Below are 21,017 nucleotides of genomic sequence, written 5' to 3' on the forward strand. Positions count from 1 at the left end.
GGACCAGCTCAGTCACCTCTGGGTCTGTCCCAAAATTCTTGCAGAGGAATTCTATGAGGTTCAGCAGCAGCTCCCTACCCACGACTTCATTGCCATGCATGTTCCCAATGTATTTAAATTCTGGTTCACCTGGACACCAAAAATGCAACATTAGCACATGAATCTGTTTTCAGTTCTTGAGGATTAAAGGCTTGTCCAATGCTCACATTCATCCTAAATATTAAAAAAAAAGAACACTATTATTCTCCAAAAACATTAACCCCTTTGGGGAGTAGGGATGGGGGGGGGTAAAGGAATAATTTAACATGAAGCTATCCTATGATTTTCCTTCTTTACCAAGAAAAAGAAATACTACTCTCTCTGTGAAACAGCCTTTTCATGGATGTGAAAAGTAACCTTACCACGAACTCCACATGGAAAAAAAATCCTAATATTTAGCACTAAAAATCTAATTTTACAGTAGAGACATGTAGCCTATCAGACTCCCAATGAGCATTACGGGGTTCTTCTTCTCTCCAGTCAAAAGAATGCCTCCATCCCTTCTCTCTACTTCCATTACGTGTGTGTGCACGCATGCATTTTAAATATATGCACGTATATATTTAAAACAGACATAACTGGAGATGTTATACACAGACACAAATATAACACAAGTATTTATAGATAGCAGCTATGTAACTGGAACAACAAGAAAGCAGCCATTTTTTTTTGGCCTGGAGGAAAGCCACTCAATAACACACATTGAGTGTTTAATGTGCTATATTACCAGTGTGAAATCCTGGGTACGTACACACAGAACATACGTTCTCATAACCGAATACTGGAGACATACGGCATATGGACCAGAGCACATGTATCATGTATGAGATACACACACACACACACACACATATATATACATTACCAACAATACCAACATAGTGAAATTCGGAGAAACACAGAGAAAGACATAGAGATACCAAAAGGTAGAGACAAATAAAACACATGGAGATGGGCAAGGAGAGATAGATCACATATACACAGATAGTTAGATACATACATACATATATTTTTTTTAGGGACCAGACCTTCACTTCCACCTTTGTAAAGAGCTCTTAGTAAGGACTCCTTAGTAAGCACTTTCTCTATTGCTTACAGTCTAAAAGAATTGCCTGGAGCAGTAAAAGAGTAGAGTGACTTGTCCAAGGTCACAAAGCCCTGAACCTTGAACCCTCTGAGGCTGGCACTCTTCACTGAGCGACCCTGTCTGTCATGTGGTATACAGAATATCAGGAGATCTTTCTGGACTAATCAATGCAATACCCAGCAACTAGTTTTGGGGGGCTCTTTTCCAAAGACTGAGTAGCACAGTGGAAACAGCAATGCTTGCACAAGTCATAAAAGTTGGGTTCAAATCCTGCTTCCAGCATTTACTCCATGTGATCTTGGGTTAATAATATTAACCACTGTGAGCCTCAGTTTCTCATCTGTTAAATGAGGGCATTGGGTCGGGCAGTCTCTACATCTAGGATCCTTTCAGTCCCTTAACCTCTATGAGACTGAGTTTCCCCATCTTGTAAAAACGAGAGCAGCAGGCTCCAAGTTCCTTTGACTCACAACTTCCAAAGCCACGCCTCTTACCTGGCTCATGAACACCTGGATTATCTGATATCTCCATCACATACAGCTCCCTCGACTCGACAGACTTCCCCAACGAATACAGGCGGGTGATATTTGGGTACTCGTTGGCAAACCTCCTCAAGAAAATCTCCATGTCAGGGAAATGGTGGTGATGAAAGTCCTGGGGCTGAATTGGCTGGTGGGAGGCAGGAGTCTCAGGGGCTTCTGTAACGGGGGTCACACTGGGTGGGGCCGTCTGCGGCTCCACCAAAAGGATCACCGTGGGCCGGAGAAGGAAGTTCACCTCCGTGGCCAAACCTTCTTGTACCACTACGTTACTGACTGTCATTGGCATGTACCTGAGGGGACACGAAGGAACAAGGATGATCAGTTAGGAGATGATGTGCCCTTGCTTCTAGAGCAGGGTCCTCCTGGGGCCTGTGAACTTTTTAAAAATCTCTTTAGAATCGTTATTTCAATAGAATTGTCTTTCTTGCCAATCCTATGTATTTTATTTATGCATTTAAAAACATTATTCTGAAAAGGAGTCCATGGGCATCACCAGACTGTCTCCAAAGGGGCCCAGGACATATTAAAGGCTAGAGGTCAGGTCCCCCCACTTCTGATCCTTATCCTAGAAGCTAGAAAAGAACAGATGCCTTTTCTTTTCTGGTTAAGAGAAACTATTAAAACACCAGCTATGAGCCAAAGGGCTTGAGATTCTCTTTGTAACATCTGGGCACAAGGTGACCAATGGGGTCCTTTACAATAGAAATGACTGCAAAAACCAGAGAATCTCAAGAATGTAAGTGCCTTGAGGGCAGGCACTGTTCTGTGTCTGTCTTTGTATCCCTAGTACCTAGCACAAGGTCTGACAAGCAGCACAGCATGGTAAAAAGAGGGCTGGCTCTCAAGTTTGAGAATCTGGGTTCAAATGTCACCTCTTGATACTTAATGTAATTTTGGACAAATCCCTCCACCTCCATGGGCCGCATTTCCACATTGGAAAAGTGACCCCTTCCAGCTCTAGAGCTGTGATTTTTTGATATGAAGAATTTAATCAATGCTTACTGATTCCAGATGCTCCTACGTACCTATGTGCCAGGTGCTAAAACACAAAGACCAACATGAAACACTTCCTGCCCTCTGGAAGCTCCCATCTCATTATGAGTTCAAATTCTGCAGCTCACTGAACCAATCGCAGGCAGCTAGGAAGCGCTGAGGACAAGCACTGGGCCTAGAGTCAGGAAGGCCTGAGTTCAAATCCAGTCTCAGACACTAGCTGTCTGTAAAAGGGAGATAATTACAGCATCCACCTCCCAGGCTTGTTGTGAGATCACATGAGATAATACAGGGAAAGCACTGGGCACAATGTAATAGTGCACAGTAGGTGCTTAAGATGCTCCTTCCTTCCCTGTTTTTCTTTCTCTTTCCTCCCTCCCTCCTTCCTTCCCTCTTTCTTTCCTAAATCATGTTTAGGACACTGAGACACTCAAAGAGAGGGAAGGCTTTTGTCAATTCTTTGCTGTTTCCTCGTCCCACCATCAGCTCCAATACTGTTGCCAAGGAGAAGAAAGCTCTAGAAGGAAGGATTTTTAAGAAAATCCCTGACCAAAGAAGCTCCCAGAAGCCTTTTCATTTCACATAAGAAAAAGCAGGTGGTAGCTCTGTCAAGCAGCCTGCCGTGCCCTCCCGCAGCTACTGAAGCAATGACTGCACTGGCTGTCACTATTTTCAAGCTTTTCATAAGTCTGACACTAAAATTCTATTCAATTTAACCAGTACAGTAGGTGCTGGAGATAAAAAGACAAAAGACCCACACAGCGCCTGCCCTCAGAAAGCCTGCATTCTACTGGAGGGAAACAGGCACACCCAGGGACAGCAAGCACAAAACAGATGCTGCCCAAAGTCAGAAACATTGACTTCAGGGGAGGAGACAGTGCTTGGGGTGGGGTGGGGGGATTAGGAAAGATCTTACCCAGAAGGCACCTGAATCATGGTCTGAAGAAAGCCAGGGATGACCTTCTAGCTGGCCCTGGCAAAAGTCCTCCCTCAGGAGGGGAACAGAATGATCAGATGCTAAGGTATGAGAAGGTCAGATGCAGTCAACGCAGCGAACATTTTCTCGGGCATCTGGCAATCGACGCACAGACCATTAAGCCCAACAATTTGGGGTGCTTTTGTGGCTCAAAGGGAGGCCGCCTTACCCGACACAGACTGCTGTGATGTTGTAAGTCCCAGCGACAAGCAGTCTGTAGAAATCGCCACCTTTGCCGCTTGTGATGTTATGGTTGATGCCAGCCACCGAGATGGTGGCGTTTTCCAGGCCGGAACCAGACGTGGAATCTTTCACAAACCCTCTAACTCCAATGTGGACCTGAAAGAACAAAAGACCACGAAAGCTGAAGGCGCTGTGTGTGGTCCAGGGTAGAAAGAGCCCTGCATGCTATGTCAAAGAGGACGGGTTCAAATCCTGGCTCTCCTCATCTGAAAAATCAAAAGGCTGGACCAGAGAACCTCCGAGATCCTTTCTGGCTCCGATCCACAAGGGTATGAAATTCTTTTTCTTTTTCTTTTTGAGGGGCGGAGGCAATTGGGGTTAAATGATCTACAAAAGGTTACATAGCATGTCTAAATTTTAAAACGAGACAAAAGAGTTATCGTTTCCTCAAAAACCCAGTCAATATCTGCATTTAAAATAAAATGTAAATACAAACTCATGCATGTCTCAAATTCTTTAAATTTAAATTACATTCTTCTGCCTTCAGTCTTTTATGTCAGAAAGACTTCTGGCACAGTGGACAGAGTCTCCCAAGCTATGGACCACAAGCAAGTGACAAACTCTCTTCAGCCCAATTTCCTCCTCATCCCCCACCCTCCAATAAGCTCCCTGAGAGCCAAGATTGTTTTGTTTCTGCACCCATTACAGTGCCTGGCACACAGAGGGCCCTTAATGCCTGCTGAATCAAATTGGATGGCAAGACTAGAGGTTTGGCTGCTTTTCTGAAATCCTTTTTTTCCACCAATAATGTCTAAACCTGTTGACTTTCTTTAAGACACTAGCTGAAAATGCTGTAAATGCCCTAGGTAGTGCAAGAGATAGAGCTCTGGGCCTGGAGTCAGGAAGACCTGAGTTCAAGCATGGCTTCAGACACTTCCTGGCTGTGTGACCCTAGGCAAGTCACTGCACCCTCCATGCCTCGGTTTCCTCATATGTCGAATGAGGGAGTAGGATGAGATAGCCTCTGAGGTCTCTTTCAGTTCTCAATGAAGGATTCAATGTTTGTGATATTTTTACCCAACTGCATTTTCCCTCCTTTTTTTTTGGTTGCTTTTTGGAGGGGGGAGGGCAGGGAGATTGGGGTTAAGTGACTTGCCCAAGGTCACACAGCTAATAAGTGTTAAAGTGTCTGAGGCCGGCTTTGAATTCTGGTCCTTGTGATCCCAGGGGCGATGCTCTGTTCACCGTGCCACCTAGCCGCCCCTCTCTTCTCCTCCTCTTTCTTTTGCAGTCTCTGTTACAGGAGGTGGCTCTCTGGGTAGGAAAGGTGAGGGGGAATAGATCTGGAAGTGAAAATGATATTAAGACAAAAGATAGCAATAAATACAAATTCATTAAGTCACTGTCCATTTTACTGCTAATGACCACGTCCTTCAAATGAGCTAAGAACAAAAAAGGTCCAAACAAGACTTAAGGTCAGACCTGCTATTTACAATAAGAAAACCACAACCTTGCCAGAAAATGGGGAAGATTCATTAATTTTTAAAGGGCTCTGAAAGAAATGTGGGAAACACTCTGGAAAATAAATAATGAAAAAACAAAAACACAAGAGACATTCTGTTCTTCTTATGGCCGGCCGCTGTTATATCTTTATTATCTCCAAAGGTCAGTTACAAGTTTACTGAATAAACACAGTCAGGAACTCTGTGCTAGGTACTTGAGATTTCCGATTTCATGGACCATGACTGAATGCACAGAACCACTGAAATGAAAAAACTTTCCACGGCCAGGTGAGCCAGCCCACACCTGAGCACTCCTTCTCCTGGCTGCCCTCTCACGCCAACTTCTTCGAGGCTCAAATCCTGCCTCCACCAAAAAGCCTTTTCCAAGCCCTCTTAATCTAGTGCCTTCCCATTTAATCAGTCAACACTTATTAGGTACCTACTGTGTGCCAATCACTGTGCTAAGTATTGGGGGTACAAAAAGAGGCAAAAGTCCCTTAAAGGGCTTACACTCTAATGGGGAAGACAACATAAAAACAAATCTACATAAGCAAGTTATATATAAGATAAGCAGGAAATGATTAAAAAGGGAACCGCCCTAGATTAAGAGGGGCTGGGAAAGCTTGCCGTGAGTCTGTGGTTGGCGTGCAGGGATGTGAGCATCCCAGGCACGGGGGCAGTCAGAGAGCATGCCCAGAGCTCGTCTGTGTCTGGCCGCCAGCATGTGGCCTTCCCCATTAGACGGGAGGCTCCTTGAGGGCAGGGACCATCTTTTGTTTTTCTCTTAATCCTCATGGTGCCTGACACACAGTAGGTGCTTCATAAGCCCTGAACCAGAATCCCCACTCCGACATCTGCTTGCAGACCTTCAGAGACCTGTAATTCTTGGGGAGGTTTTCCCGTGATAAAGCTGGAATCTGCTCGTCTCAGTTTCAGTCACTCCTTGCTCCCTGCTCTGCCCTCTGAGGCCAAGCAGAACAGGCCTCCTCTTTCTCCTCCAATCAGCTGTGACATCATCCCCTCTCCTGACTCCCTCAGTCCTCAAGGCCTCCCTTCTGCAGGCCAGCATCAACCAGGCTTCCATATGGCATGAGCCTGGCACCCTTCCCTGGCTCTACCATCCTTCTCTGGAGATTGCCCAGATCAGTGAGGGCTCCTCAAATCTTTTCTCTTACATCCACCAAAAGTTCCAAGCCCCGGAAGTACCTGATAAAGGTGTCTGTGTGTTTACCGATTTTGGATAAATCTCTACTTCCATAAGGAGACCAGAGGGTGAGGGTGCATTTTTACCTTTTCAATAAATGTGATCAGAGATTCCCGATTGTTCTCCCACTCCTGGCGAAGCTGAGAAGCAGGGGGGTACTTGCAACAGGACAGTTCTAACGTGATCTCAAAACAACTGGACCACATGTAGTTGTAATCCTGCATACCACCTGTGGGATTGGAGCAGGGAGAATCATTGGAAGGAGAAAGGAATTCTTTTCGGTCAGCTACCTCTACAGGCCCATGAGATGCAACAAGCCTGGATTTCCACTGTTCATTGCCCCCACCACCCACCTTTCTCTGCTCCAAATCCCATCTCAACCTGGCTCTCATTTTGGTAGAACAATCCTTTATTCTTCCACAATTGACTGACTCTCTCTCTCTGTGTCTGTCTGTATTCCAGTCTTCTCAAAGCCCCAACCTTCCCTGTCTACCAGCAGATGAGTTCACCTCCAACTTCACTGAGACAATGAAGGCCTAAGCTCCCTCTGTCTTCTCCCCTCATGACCGTACCTCATGCCCCCGCAACATTCTCACCTGCTGGAGAAAGAAGTCATGCTTCTTTTTTAAAATAGATTTTATTTATATCTTTTGTTTTTAGATAACCTAGATTTTCCCCTGGGTGATTTCTCCCTTCTCCAAGAGTTATCCCTTAAAGTAAATTTTTAAAAAGAAAAAGAAATCAGCAAAGCCATCAATACACAGAAAACCTGTGGCCTCATATGCAGTGTTCCATACCAATGCCCCCTCCCACTGCTCCCACCCCCTTGACAATTCATCCGGCCACTTGCTGTAACCAACTCACTTCTCTGTTGGCTTCCATTACACTATTCCCTCCCAGTCCATTTTTAATGAACATTTCTATCTATATCATTTGCTTTTATATCACTTACATTTCCCAACATATTCCTTCTCACCTCCTCCCCGCAAAGAGCTGTCTCATAATAAAAATAAAAGGGGGGGGGGAAGTTCAGCAAAATTAATCAACGCATTGAACAAGTCTGACATTATATACAGCATCCCATCCCCATGGACCTTCCTACCTCTGAGAAATCACCCTTCTGCTTACCAAGATTGGCCCTTCTACTTGTCTCCTTCATTCCAAATATTTGTAGTGCCTAACATTATCATTATTACTAACATCTATATATAATTTTATGATTTGCAAAGCACTTTCCAAACATTATTCATCACTGCAACCTTGAGTTTTTATGACTCTCATTTTACAGACGAGGAAACTGAGGCAGTCAATGGTGAAGTGACTTGCCCAGGGTCACATAGCTAGTGTCACAGTCAGAATGTGAACACAGGTCTTCCTCATTAACTTCATTTTCAACACAGGCTGGAGCCACTGAGCTATTTATTTCAAGAGGAGGGACTGATGTAAAGTATTCTGTAAACGTGACAGCTCTTAATAATTACCATCCTTATTGTCATCAGTCTACCCTATCTTTGCCAATTAGCGCTCTCTCATTCTCTAGCTTTCCCCTTTTACTGTCTCCTCCTCCAGAGCCCATGAGTGAGCGTGCTCAGGCACTGCGCTCCCCTTCTCCCCTCACCCATCATTAACCAAACCCCTCCTTGGCTTTGCTGCTTCCTCAAGGTCCAGCCCAGTCTCACCTCTCCTTTCATGGCTGAGCTAGAGGGTCATCTACACACGGTGCCTACACCCTCATTCACTGACTCACTTCTCAATCCCCTGCAAGCCGGCTCTCTGGTCCCACCACCACAACTCATCTCATGTCTTTTTTTTCCTTCTCTATCTCTCTTTCTCCCTGTCTCTCCTTTTCTCTCCCCTACCATGTCTGTCTGTCTCTTTCCTTTTTTCTCCCCCATCTGTTTCTGTCTCTCCTTTCCTCCCTCCCCCCCAACCCGATCTCTCTCTGTTTGTCTCTCTAGTTACCAACTCCTAAGTGCCAAGCCAGCCTTGTCTCAGTCCAGGATCACAGGGCTATAGCAGGAAGGCCCACCAAAGGCCATCTCATGCAACCCCTTTGTTTTACAGATGAAGAAAAGGCAGGGAAATGATCATCACCCAAGCTCACCATGGAAGCAGCCTGTCAGTGTTCTTTCCTTCATAACACCTGGCCTCTCTCCACAGTTTCTGATATTGGGGACAACCCTCTCTCCTCCCTTGGCTGATACTGCTCCTTCCCAGTTTTCCTTTATTGAAATAAATCCATATTGAGATCTTTCTACATTCTCACAATTCCCAACATCTTCCTTTCTCAAAGAACCACCCCTTATGATAAAAATTAAAAAGAGGCAAGAAAGGTTCAGCAGCACTAACCACCATACTGAAAAAGTCTGCCATTACACAGTGTATTCCGTGCCCCCAGCACTCCACTTTTGCAAAGAAACATCCCCTAGGCCTCTTGACTAGTTGTTTAGTATTAGTATCTTCTGCAGGGTCATTACCCAGGGCAACACCTCCTGTTCCTAGAGGCAAACTCATCAACTCCCATAGATTCATCAGCTCAAGGGCAAGAGACTGCCAAATCTAGAGATCCATTCCCAAGCCCTCTCCAGCTCCAGCCCTGCCTGCCCACTGGTCACTCCCCCAGGCTGTCCCACCTCTGTTTCCAACTTCAAAAGTCCAAGATGGAACTCCGCACGCTCCTGTCTCAATGTCCTTCCCCTTCATGGCCAGAAATGCTTCCCTCCCAACCAGCTTTACAGCAAGGGCATCTTAGCCTAGCGGGTTCTTAACCTGAGCTCCACTGCCAAGAACAGGCTTAAAATGGGGGGGGGGGGAGGTGGGCAGAGAGTGTTTCTTGAATTAAACTGGAAGTTGCCAGAGAAACAGTCCAACCCCACTCCATCACCGCTATCACACACACACACCTCCTCTACCCCACCCCACTCCACCCAAGGAGTCTCAGCTTTATTCCAGGGGCTTTTAAAGGTAATGTGCTCTATCCTAAGGCACGCTATGTTATTTTGTCATCACTTACTTCAGGAGGGCAGTCTTCTGAAAGGCAGGATCATATGATTTAAACTGGAAAGAAGCCTCAGAGGCCATCTGACCTGCCCTCCTTGTCTCATAGATAGAAGGTGACTAAGTACGGCAGAAGGCACACTAACTTGGGAGTCAGAAAGACCCTGGGGAAGCAGCTCTCCTCTAAGCTTCAGTGTCTTCCTTCATAATAAGTGCCTCCCTCCCAGGATGGTCACGAGGCTCTAATAATGACGCTCTTACCCTAAAGCCCTCTCTGTTTGCCGCTACTCTTGTTACAGATGAGGAAACTGAGGCCCAGAGGGGAAGTCAGGTGGCCAAGGCAGCACAGGTGGGGAGCCCAGAGGTGGATCTGAACCCAAGCCCCTGCCTCCAGCACACGCTCTCTTTCCACTGTGCCACAACAGCCCCCCCCATCCTACTGTAGCCCCCCTGCTTCTAGATGGAGGGATGAGTGGACAAAACTCTACCCGTAGCAGTCCCTCCTGTCTCAGGGCCTGGGTACTGTTTCCCTTCCATGGCCACTGATGAGAAAACAAGAGGAGGTCGGGTTCACCCCAGCACTCTTTATCAGGTTACAATAAAAGCACCATGGGCAAATCCCTGCTGGTTTGGCCAGAGCCAGACCCACAAAGGCCTTATTTGTTTTCAAAAGGAATTAATTCTGAAACCACCTGTGTTATGCAAGCAAGATGAGGTCAGACGAATATATCTTTACTCATTCTAAAAGACACACAAGGAGGTATCAAGAAGGGGGAAAATGGCAGTGAGGGAGAAAGTCCTAAAATGCTCAGATCGGCAGCTAGAAAGCAATGTAGCTTAAGTAAAAGGTCAACCAGGCCAAGGGGTTTAAAGAAGCAAGTTTGGAACTAGAATCTTATCTGTGCAGGGGTTATCTTTTCCCAGCAAGTAGCACAGTGCCCATAGTAGGTGCTTAATAAATATTTGCTTCCTGATTGACTGACTAGGACATCAGGATATCTAGAACCCTCTCAATGGTGTGTGTGCGTGTGTGTGCCCTCCAAAAGAATGTAAACTCCTTGAGGGCTAGGAGTCTTTCTATCTTTATGGCTGAGTACCTGGCACATAGCAGGAGCTTATAAAGGCTTGCTGATTGATCACATGGCTTTTTTTATTAAAGTTTTTTTTTTTGGTTTGCTTTTTTTTTGGAGGGCAATTGGGGTTAAGTGACTTGCCCAAGGTCACAAGGCTAGTTTTTGTGCTAAGTGTCTGAGGTCGCATTTGAACTCAGGTCCTTCTGACTCCAGGGCTGGTGCTCTATTCACTGTGCCACCTAGCCACCCTTTACATGGCTTCTTAGCATCTCCATGAAGCAGTTGAAAGAGGGTAGTGAGTCAGAAAACTTGGCTTCGTATCCCACTTCTGCTACTTGTGTGACTTTGGGCAAGTCCTTTAACTGCCTCAGTTTCCCCATCTGTAAAAATGAGATTTGGACTCTGTGATATCATCTAAGAACTTTGCAGCTCTGGATCTGCTACCCAATGATCAATGGTACAGTGGAAAGAGGAAGAAGTTGTGGGTTCAAATCACACCTCTGAAGTTGTGATCTTGGGCCTTAGGTTACTTAAAAAAAAAAATCTCCCAGGGCCTCAGTTTCTCCATTTGTTTAAAAAAAATGGTGGAGGCTTTAATTTGATGGTCCCTTCTGTCTCTGAATCTATGACTCCTTTGCTCCTTCTGGCGTCAAGCAGACTAAGTCTGATTCACATCCCTGTGATGCCCTTCCCATTTCTGGAGCCACAGACCATGTTCTCTGTTCCCTACCATGTCCATCTACACCATCGTCTCCTCCCCCCTCACCTGGCCTCCCAACTGCGCCACTCCCCCATCATTTCCAAACCAATCCTTCACCACCCTCCAGTTCTAGCTCCCTTCACATGTTGCATCCCTCTATTAAAATGTAAGCTTCCTGAGGGCTGGGACTGTGTTACTTGTTCATGCATGTTTCCCTAGAGCTTAAAGGCACAGTGCTTGACACGTAAAATGCTTCTTCTTTCATTCATTCATTTGGCGGTATCTCAGTGTCAAGAGTTAGGGTTAAATCTCTTAATTAACTCCCTTTAATGTTCAAATGAGGAAACTGAGACTCAAGGTAGTTAACTGTTTTGCCCAAGGTCACCAGAAATGCAGAGACAAGCTATCAAGCCAAGTCTTCTAACCAATGTTCTTTCCACCAAACCATGGAGATGATTCGGTAGGAGAGTTATCAATTGATTGAGTGATCTATCAATCAAGAAACATTAGTTTCCATACAATATGCCAGGCTCTTTTTTACGTGCTGGGGATAAGAACACACAATGTTCCATCTGCTCAGGACTTATCTTGGGTGTTCGTGTTGTCCCCCCTGCTAGAACAGAAGCTCTCTGAGGGAAGGGGGGCAGTTTTGCCTCTTTTTCCCTTTGTATTCCCCATTAGGACAGGGCCTGGAGTAAATGCTCTGCAAAAGTCCCTACCCTCAAGAAGTTTACATTCTGTCAGGGAAAGGACATATGAAATGAACACACACAGACATACAACAAACAAGAGATAAAACGGCTATTTGTTCAGTGTTTTGCAAACCTTAAATCACTATATAAATGCTAGTTGCTATTATTATAGCTGTTCCTTCTATCTCCCTGGAGAATTCTTATCCATCCTCTTCACTTCCCCCCTGGACTGTTCCTACCCCAAAGTCACAATATGACACAAAGTGCCAAGCATGTGCACTGTACCACCACTCCGGCCCCCAGCTCTGCCACAGGCCCCAAAAGGCCTCTGTATATAGTAGGTGTTTAATATATGCTTGCTAAATTGGGTTATTCCCTTTGGAACCATTTAGCAAACATCTGCTGATAAAACCTGACCCCAGGAAAGCAGGAAGACTTGGGCCAAGATGGGCAGGGGTTATCAGATCTCCTCAGAAATTCTCCAGTTTCTTTCCCTAACACACACATACACACACATATATACATCCAGGCAACAGACACAGATGGTCCTGCTGGGTTTTGGTAAACAAGTGGGAAGGGTTCAGCTAGCACTCTCTCTCTTTCTCTCTCTCCCTCTCTCTCTCTCTCTGTCTCTCCCTCTCCCCCCCCCCTCCTCTCTCTCCCCTTCCCCCTCCCCCTCTCCCTCTCTCTCCCCCCCCTCTCTCTCTCTCTCTCTCTCGCCCCTCTCTCATAACTATAAGCTAGATTAAGGAACTCTACCTCCAACGTCATTAGCTGGAGTTGTCTCTGCAGCAAAAAGGAGGAGGGGAAAAAATGAGGAATGAAAGGAGATTTGTTTGATTTTTCCCCAAAAAAGAAATCACGGGGGAAGAAGGAAGAAAAATTTGGTTAAAAAACCAAAACTTCGACTCCAAGCCAGGAAAAAGCAGAGAAAGGCAGTTGGTATCCATAAAGCCTCTGCAAATAGGAAAACTGAATTAAAGACCTGGCCTGGTGCTTACAGAAGCCCAGAGACCCAGGAATGGGGGGGGGGGAGCCCGGGAGGGAGGGCCAGCATCTCTGTCCAGGCTGCATCCACACAGGACTCCTCCTGGGCGGATGTGCTGTCTGCCCTGATAGAATGGAAGGTCTCTGAGGGCAGGGCTAGCTTTCCCTTTTTTCTCCCTTTTCATTCCCCATTAGAACAAGGCTCATTAAGTAGTATAGAAGAGCTAAATGGGGGATTCCCAATGTCTTTTTGTCTCCTCTAATGCTAAGGGGATTACTCCCAAGACCACTCACCTCTACCTTGTCCTATCCAGAGCTGGTCTGTACATGGTTATGTGCATACTGCCTCCCCAGTTAGTCTGGGAGCTCCATGAGGGGAAGGAATGTTTTTGCCTTTCCGTGTCCCCAGTGCTTAGCGCAGTCTGGCACACAGCAGGTGATTAATAGACGCTTGTGGACCTGACCTTTTTGTCTTATGGACCCTTTTGACAGCCGGCTGACACCTGTGAACTCCTCAGAACAATGTTTTTAATGCATCAAATATATACGATTACAAAGCCAATTATATCCAATCCAATCTAATAACCATTTATTGAGCACTGACTATGTGTTCTGCAGGCACTTTGCCAAGCTCTGGGGATACAAATAATAAACAGAAAGACAATCCCTTCCCTGATGGAACTTAATTATGTGGCAATACAGTTATTAAAATATAAAAAAAGGTTAAAGAACTGAGGTTAAGAACTTTTCTGCTAAAAAAAGAAAGAGAAAGAAAGAAAGAAAAACACTTCCTGCCCACACAAGGCTTCCTCCAGCCTAACTGGGAAGACAAAATGTATCTCAATGAAATAAATAGTCCTGTGAACCAACGGAGAGGAAAATAACTACAAAACCATACTTCTCAGCTGACTCACATAGGTTAACACCTGGCCCTTCCACCTGATCGCTGACTTCACCTGTGTAGGGAACGCCGCCATCCCAAGTAGGGCAGCCCCTGCTGAGAGGTGAGGAATCTGAGAGCCCCAGCCAACAGCCTGGATATGTCCGGAGGGGCATCAGCCTGGGTCTTTCTGCCTCCTGGAGTTGGCTCCCTCTGCCCATGACATCACACACGTCCAGCTGTGCTAAATGAAGCCCTCAGTAAGGACCTGGCTCCCATACTGTCTGTGGGCAGCCGGAAGATGGTGGTCCAAGAGATCTAGACTCTGAAGTCCCACCACGCCCTCATCAGCAGGCTGGAGGTTCTCAAGACCACCTTTCCCTTTCTTTAGAGTAACCACTTTAAAAATAATAGAATGGAACACGCCCTGTTAATAAAGGCCCTTCTTGGCAGGGGTGGAGGACTGGGGGCATGAAACACAGCACACACTGTCAGACTCTGGAAATGTGTTGATCTGGTGGAACTACTTCTTACTGTCTTTAAATCATTGTTCTAAGGAATGATGCCCTGGGCTGGGGAGAAGAGAAGGGAAGGTCATATTTAGAAATCAAAGTGATGATAAAAAGATAACAATAAAATTAGATATCTGAAACACTGGAAATTTTAAAAATAAAAGCAGGAAAGAAGAGGTCTCACCAGTGGCACACAATAAAAGAAATTCATGTTAAAAAAAATAAAAGATTGAACAGCTTGCTACAGGAATAGGCTTCACCCTGCCTCGACCGGAGGGGTGTGGGGGGGTAGGGAGTAGGGGGGGGCAGAGAAGGAAAGGGAGGGTCAGGTGTCCCCAGGCACTGTAAGGACTACCCTGGGCCCTGGGTCCCTCTGGAGACACTGCATCCTGGACCATCTGCCTCCCTGCCTCAGGGTTCTCCCTACTCCACTCCATCCTCCCCAAAGAGGTCAAAGGCCTTTCCCTACATCGTATGGAATGTCTGACCACAACACCATCCCTCACCCCAATTCAAAACTCTGGGGCCTCCCTAGCACCTCCTGGTCAAAGCTTTGAACAAACTGGCTCATTCCTACCTTTCCAGTCTTTTCTCTTACACAACAACAATCCAGCTCCCATCTGCATGGCTCTGCCTTGGCTGTCTGTCCCCACCCTAAGCCTGGAGAGCTCTCTCTTCTCACTCGCTGCAGGCCTTTTTCCAACCCCCTACTCCCACCCCACAGCTACAGTTCTCCCCACTGAAGTCACCTTCTATCCACTCTGCAGGCATATCAAATGGACCTATTTATTTACAGGGCAGCTAAGTGGTGCAGGGGGGATAGAGTGCTCAGCCTGGAGGCAGAAGACCTGAGTTCAAACATGGCCTCAGATACTTACTGGGCAAGTGACTCTGGGCAAGTCACTTCACCCTGCTTGCCTCAGTTTCCTCACCTGTAAAACGAACTGGAGAAGGACATGGCAAACCTCTCCAGTATCTTTGCCAAGAAAACCCCAAATGGGGTCACAGAGAATTAGAGGTGACTAAGGAACACTTTAGGTATGTGCTGTCTCTCCTAATTAGAATGTAAGCTCCTTGAGGGCAGTGACTACTTTCTGCCTTTCTTTAAAATCCTTGTATCTTAGTACAATGTCAAACACACAGAAAGCAACTGATATCTGTTTGCTAAGTGACTCATAGGCCTCAGCAAGGTGTATGTGTGCATATACACACACACATTTATAAAGCACGGGGCTCAGCACTTCACAATAAGCATCTCATTTGATCCCCATAACAACCTTGGGGGGGGGCTGTTACTATCATCCCCATTTTACAGATGAGGAAACTCAGGCAAACAGGGTTAAGTGACTTGCTCAGATCAAATCATGAAGAAATCAGTTTTTAAAGGCACATAACAGGCACCAGTCAATTCTGAGAACACCTCTCTATTTCCAGGGGTTTGTATTTGACTAAAAACTCTCTCATCTATTTCTGTTCATGTCTCTGATCCTTCCCATTCAAGATTCTGCATACCCAAATGAGACAGGCTGAACAGCAAATAGGTTAGTTCTAGAAGAACTGTCCCAAAGACCTGGTGACACAAAAAATCACTAACTATTATTTACACTACCTTTGCCTCAATTAATTTCCCTCTCTCCCCTCCCTTCCTCTCTTTCCCTCCCCCTTCCTCCCATTTTCTTCTCTCCTCCCTCCCTCTCTCTCTGTCTCTCCCACCTTCCTTCCTCTGTCTCCCTCTGTCTCTCTCTCTCTCTCCAACCTCCCTCTCTCTCACACATTAGGAAGACTGTTCAAGTCATTGGGTGTAGTGGGTAGATGACCAAGGGGATAGAATGGAACCAGGTTGTCAAGTAAGGAGACCGTTTGAATAGTCTCGCTGAGAAGAGCCGATTGCCTGAGCTAAGGTGACAGCAGCAGGAGGGAGGCAGGGGAACAATGAAAGAGGGTGTTGCCAAGGAAATGGTCAAATCCTGTTTCTAATTGGAGGTGGGGCATATGGGATGTGTGTGTGTGCACGTATGTGTCTGTATAGAGAAAAGGGGAGGGGAGAGAAGAGAAACAGAGACGGAGAGGAGAGGAAAGACAAGGGGACAGGGGAGAGAGAGACAGAGAGACAGAAAAAGACAGCCCATACCCAGAAGGCCAGGTCTCAGGACTAGAGCCCAAGTCCAGGTCCCGTATTCCAGTACTGAGTCCTTTGTCAGGAGGTCTGTATCATGGGGGCGGGGGGCTTTGTCAGGAGGCAGCACCACACCAGGCTACAACAATCCTTTTGCCCCAAAGTCCCTCCTTCCTTCTATTAACCACTCTGAGTAATGGGGCATCCAGACCTGGTCTCGTCTGTGTCCTACCTGACCCTCGGCCTCCAGCCACCACCCTGGGTCAGGGCCTCAAGTTTCTCCCTACTCCAATCCATCCTCCCCACAACTGCCAAGGTGTGTCTTCCTATAGCCGGAGTGTATACAGACACACAGCACATGGCACATAATCTGCATCGTTAACTTTTTCTCCATCACGTTCTCAAGGCTAGGCAATCAACAAAACACTAAATCAAGTCCAGCCTGGTAGGGTTTGCCAATTTCCAAGGTGGAATTGCTCCCAATGAAAACTAAACACAATGGGCTCCTGTGAGCAGGTTCAGGCTGGCCCCAGCATGCTACTGCCTCATAATAAGCCCAGGTTATAGACTCCCCTTCTCAAGAAGCTTCAGTGACTCCCTACTGCCTCTAAAATCAAAGAGAAACTCTACTTGGTCCCTTCTTCTCTTTCCAGCCTTACACACTGTATATCCCTTCCATGCGCACCCCACTGCGGTTCCTCACACGGGACCCTCCATTTCCTACCTATGTGTCTTTGCTTGTACCACCAACCCCAGACCCTGAGAATCCCTGGCTTTCTTTCAGACTAAGGTCAAATCCCACCAAGTCTTCCCTGGTCCCCCCAGCTGCCTTCCTCTCCAAAGCTGCCTTCCAATCTACTCTGTCCATTTCCCATATGTGAGGATGATTTACATACACGTCGTCTTCTCTGACAGAATGTAAGACCCCTGAGGGCAGACCCTGTTATTTGCTTTTTCTTTGTGGCTGTGCACAGGGCCTGGCACGTATCAAGAGCTTAATAAATGCTTGTCAAATGACTAAGGGTCTCTGTCAGAGCCAAGGATGAGGATGAAAATAAGTGGGTGACTATGAATTAGAGGGAAAGACAGATCCTTCTGCAGTCAGAGACGTGGCACCTGAATCCTGGCACCTGGGGGTCCTTGGGCAGGCCTACTCCACTCCATGGGCCTCAGTTTTCTCCCCCAAGGGGCTGGCTCAGCTGGCCTCTGAGGCCTCACCAGTCCTAGACTTTTGGTCCAATGGAGGGGGCTTCCCTGAAACTAAGACTTGCAGCAATGCTGAAAACCAAACTCCATCATCAGATCAGAGGCCAAGAAAGACCCCTAAGAACCCCTAGGATCCTGTATCCCAGAGCTGCAAAGGACCTCAGAGATCATCTAGTCCAACCATCACCTCTGGCAGATGAGGAAACTGAGGCCCAGGGCGGTTCAGTCACAGAACTGGGATGGAAGCCAGGTCCTCTTTGCCTCCAGATTCCCTACTTTCCCTACCAAATCTCTAGACAGCCTCTCTTTGCACCATCCCGAATGGGATCAGAATCTCAACTGGGTCACTGACTCACTTGGTGACCAGGGACAAGTTACTTTATCCCTCTGAAGCCATGTCCTTATCTGGGGGAAGGGGAAACCTTCCACGAGGCTGTCACTACCTGCCTCAAGAGTTTACTGTCAGGATCAAATTAAATACTCATCAAGAACTTGGTTCCTCTGTAAGTACTATGTAAAAGTAAGCTCTTATTATCCTCATATAAAACATCCCTCCCTCCCCTAGCCCACACTCACATAAGCAGAGTGGTTCAACAGTCCCAGTGCGAGACACACATCCTACTGCACAAAGCTCAGAGCTCAATGAATTCAATCCCCCCATTTTACAGAGAAGGAAAAGGAGGCCCAGGGACCTTGGCCACAAGTTGGTATAAGTTGGCCCAGTGCACAGATTATATCTGTCTCTATTCTATCCATCTCTATCAGGGTTTCCCAAACTTATCTGGCCTACTACCCCCTTCTCAGAAAAAATTTACTCAGCACCTTCCTCCCTGGAAATCTACTTTCTTTAACCATTCAATGGTTTTTTAAAAAAAAAAATTGAGTCATTTAAAAAAAAAAAGTTCTTTTTTTAAATGATGCATCTTAACTTTATTAGATTTATTGTAAATTTGTGGGTTTTTTCCTGCATTGTAATTTTGATGATGCAATATTGCATCACATAACCGTATAGCATCCTTTTGTAAATAAGGAGTTATACGCACATATTTCTGCCAATGCATGCTGGACTTCCTGACAACTTGATACACGTCCTCCTGCCAACACTTGTTTCTTAAGACCTGTTGGCCAACTTGACCACTGGCAGCTTATGATTTGCATTTTGTATGTTTATTTGGAAAATAATGTAATTGCTAGGACTTTAACTCTGTTATACAACAGATGAAACATGTACAGTTTTTCAAAATTTTCTTCTCTTTTTTTCCTTATGCCTCCACCACTCCCTTATTTTTATTCCATGACCCCCAATTGCAACTGAAGTTACTACTGACCCTCTGGATTGTTTCAGTGGCCCCCCAAGAGGTGGTACCATCCACTTTAGGACCCCCTGGAGAAGGTAGTCCTTTGAGTCAAGAAAAACTGAGTATAAATCTGGCCTCAGACATCTACTAGTTTTGTGATCCTGGGCAAGTAACTTAACCCTGCTTGTCTCAGTTTCCTCATCTGTAAAAGAAACTGGAGAAGAAATTGGCAAATTACTCTAGTACCTTTGCCAAGAAAACCCCAAATGGGGTCACTGATTGAAATGATGGAACAAGCCTCCGCTTCCTCTTCTATAAAATGGGGAAAACAATAGAATTTACCTCCCAGAGCTGCTGGGAGGATCAAAGCATATAATAATTGTGAAACACTTTGCAAACCTAACAATACTATTATTAGGGGGCCCCATGGGGAAGATTTGAATCTGGGTCCTTCAATTCCCAAGTCCAGCCACCTCTTCTATAGGCACCATACTCTGCCTCATTATACCAGTACCTTAAGATGGAGCCACAAGCATCAACAAGCATTTCTTAAGCACCTACTCAGCGCCAGCACTGTAGACGCAAACACAAAAATGAAACAGCCCCTCCCCTCAAGAAGCTTCTATTCTGCTGGGAGAGACAGGACGTCTAATAGCACACAATGATGGCGCCAACAAGAGAGGGCTTAGGCCCCTCAAACATCCATCTGAGGCCCAATTATTGGCTGTCAAGGTTTGGACTGCAATCTCAGGGTGAAAGGTGCAAATGGCTGAAGATAATTTTGTCTGAGTCAATCAGCCATTCCGGGAGAGGCGAGAGTTCGATTAGTTCCAGTAGGACATTTGTTTTAAGTATCAAAAACCACCCAGCAGAGCTTCTCTTCTCCAATAAATAAATTAGAAGGATTTTTACAGATTGGAAATTTATTCCAAGGTACAGAAATGGTCTATTTAAATTTGGATTTTTAGGGGCGGCTAGGTGGCGCAGTGAGTAAAGCGCTGGCCCTGGAGTCAGGAGGACCTGAGTTCAGTTCTGGTCTCAGACACAATACCCACACAAAAAAACTAACCGTGTAACCTTGGGCAAGTTACTTAACCCCAAATGCCCTCCAAAAAGGCAAAAAAAAAAAATATGGATTTTTTTCTTTCCTCTTGAGAACTGCTGTACTCCCTTCTCTGCAGACATGGGGAGAGGAAACACTGCCTTATTTAGCTAAGCCCCCCCCCCCCCAGTTTTAATCTGCATGACAAGGGGATAGCTCAATGGGGAGCAAGTTGAATAAGGCTGGCCCTGGAATGTGATTGGAATAGGGAGCTCCCAGATGAGAAAGAAAAGTCCCTCACCCAATGCAGGGCAGCACCAAGTCTGCTGATGACCATTTTAAAACCAGGGTTCTGTTTTTCATATTCTGGACTCATTTAAACAAGGCAACCCACGGAAGCCTATGGACCCTTTCTCACAATGTTTTCAAATGAATAAAATAAAGGAAACCAATTATATGGAAATAGTTACCAAATATATATAACATATGTGTAAAGTTCACAGACCCCTGGCTAAGAATCTTGGTTTTGGAGACTTGTCTATTGCACAAAGGGGTTAAGTGAGTGACCCAGTATCACAGCCAGTATTGTGAGTCAGGACTTGAACCCAGCTCTTTCTAGCTTTAAGGTCAGCTCTCTCCCCTCAGCTCAGAGTTGAGGGAAGGGATATATTCAGAAGTAATACAGATCCTCTATCTTTACAGACATTATTGATGAATGACAGGTTTTTTTTTAAGGTACTTCTGTAGCATACGTGAAATATTAAAACACTGACAAAGTTGAATAGATAGAATATTTGTGACAGGTCCTGGTTGTTGTTATTGTTTTTTCTGAATGAGTGTTCTTAAATTCAGCAGTTATGGGCCTGATGCCAACACTGATTAGCCTAGAACAGGAATGGGGACCTGTGGCCTTGAGGTCACATGTGGCCCTCTAGGTCCTCAAGTGTGGCCCTTTGACTGAATCCAAACTCTACAGAACAAAGCTCCT

The 21,017-nt window shown here is 45.9% G+C and overlaps 1 protein-coding gene across 1 annotated transcript in view; it reads right to left on the minus strand.

Moving 5' to 3' along the window:
- The window catches only part of CPD (carboxypeptidase D), a 70,141-nt gene that overhangs the window by 30,255 nt on the left and 18,869 nt on the right, over positions 1–21,017 (minus strand). The window contains exons 3-6 of the mRNA XM_069089153.1: positions 6,613–6,755; positions 3,807–3,976; positions 1,621–1,958; positions 5–129 (exon numbers count right to left, since the gene is read on the minus strand). Of these exons, the coding sequence (XP_068945254.1) occupies positions 5–129; positions 1,621–1,958; positions 3,807–3,976; positions 6,613–6,755 (776 nt within the window). The remainder of the gene's footprint in view (positions 1–4; positions 130–1,620; positions 1,959–3,806; positions 3,977–6,612; positions 6,756–21,017) is intronic.

The sequence above is a fragment of the Petaurus breviceps genome, unplaced genomic scaffold, assembly GCF_028583685.1.
Source record: "Petaurus breviceps papuanus isolate PSGF00001 unplaced genomic scaffold, PetGlider_PUasm1.0 186, whole genome shotgun sequence".
Taxonomy (NCBI): Eukaryota; Metazoa; Chordata; class Mammalia; order Diprotodontia; family Petauridae; genus Petaurus; species Petaurus breviceps.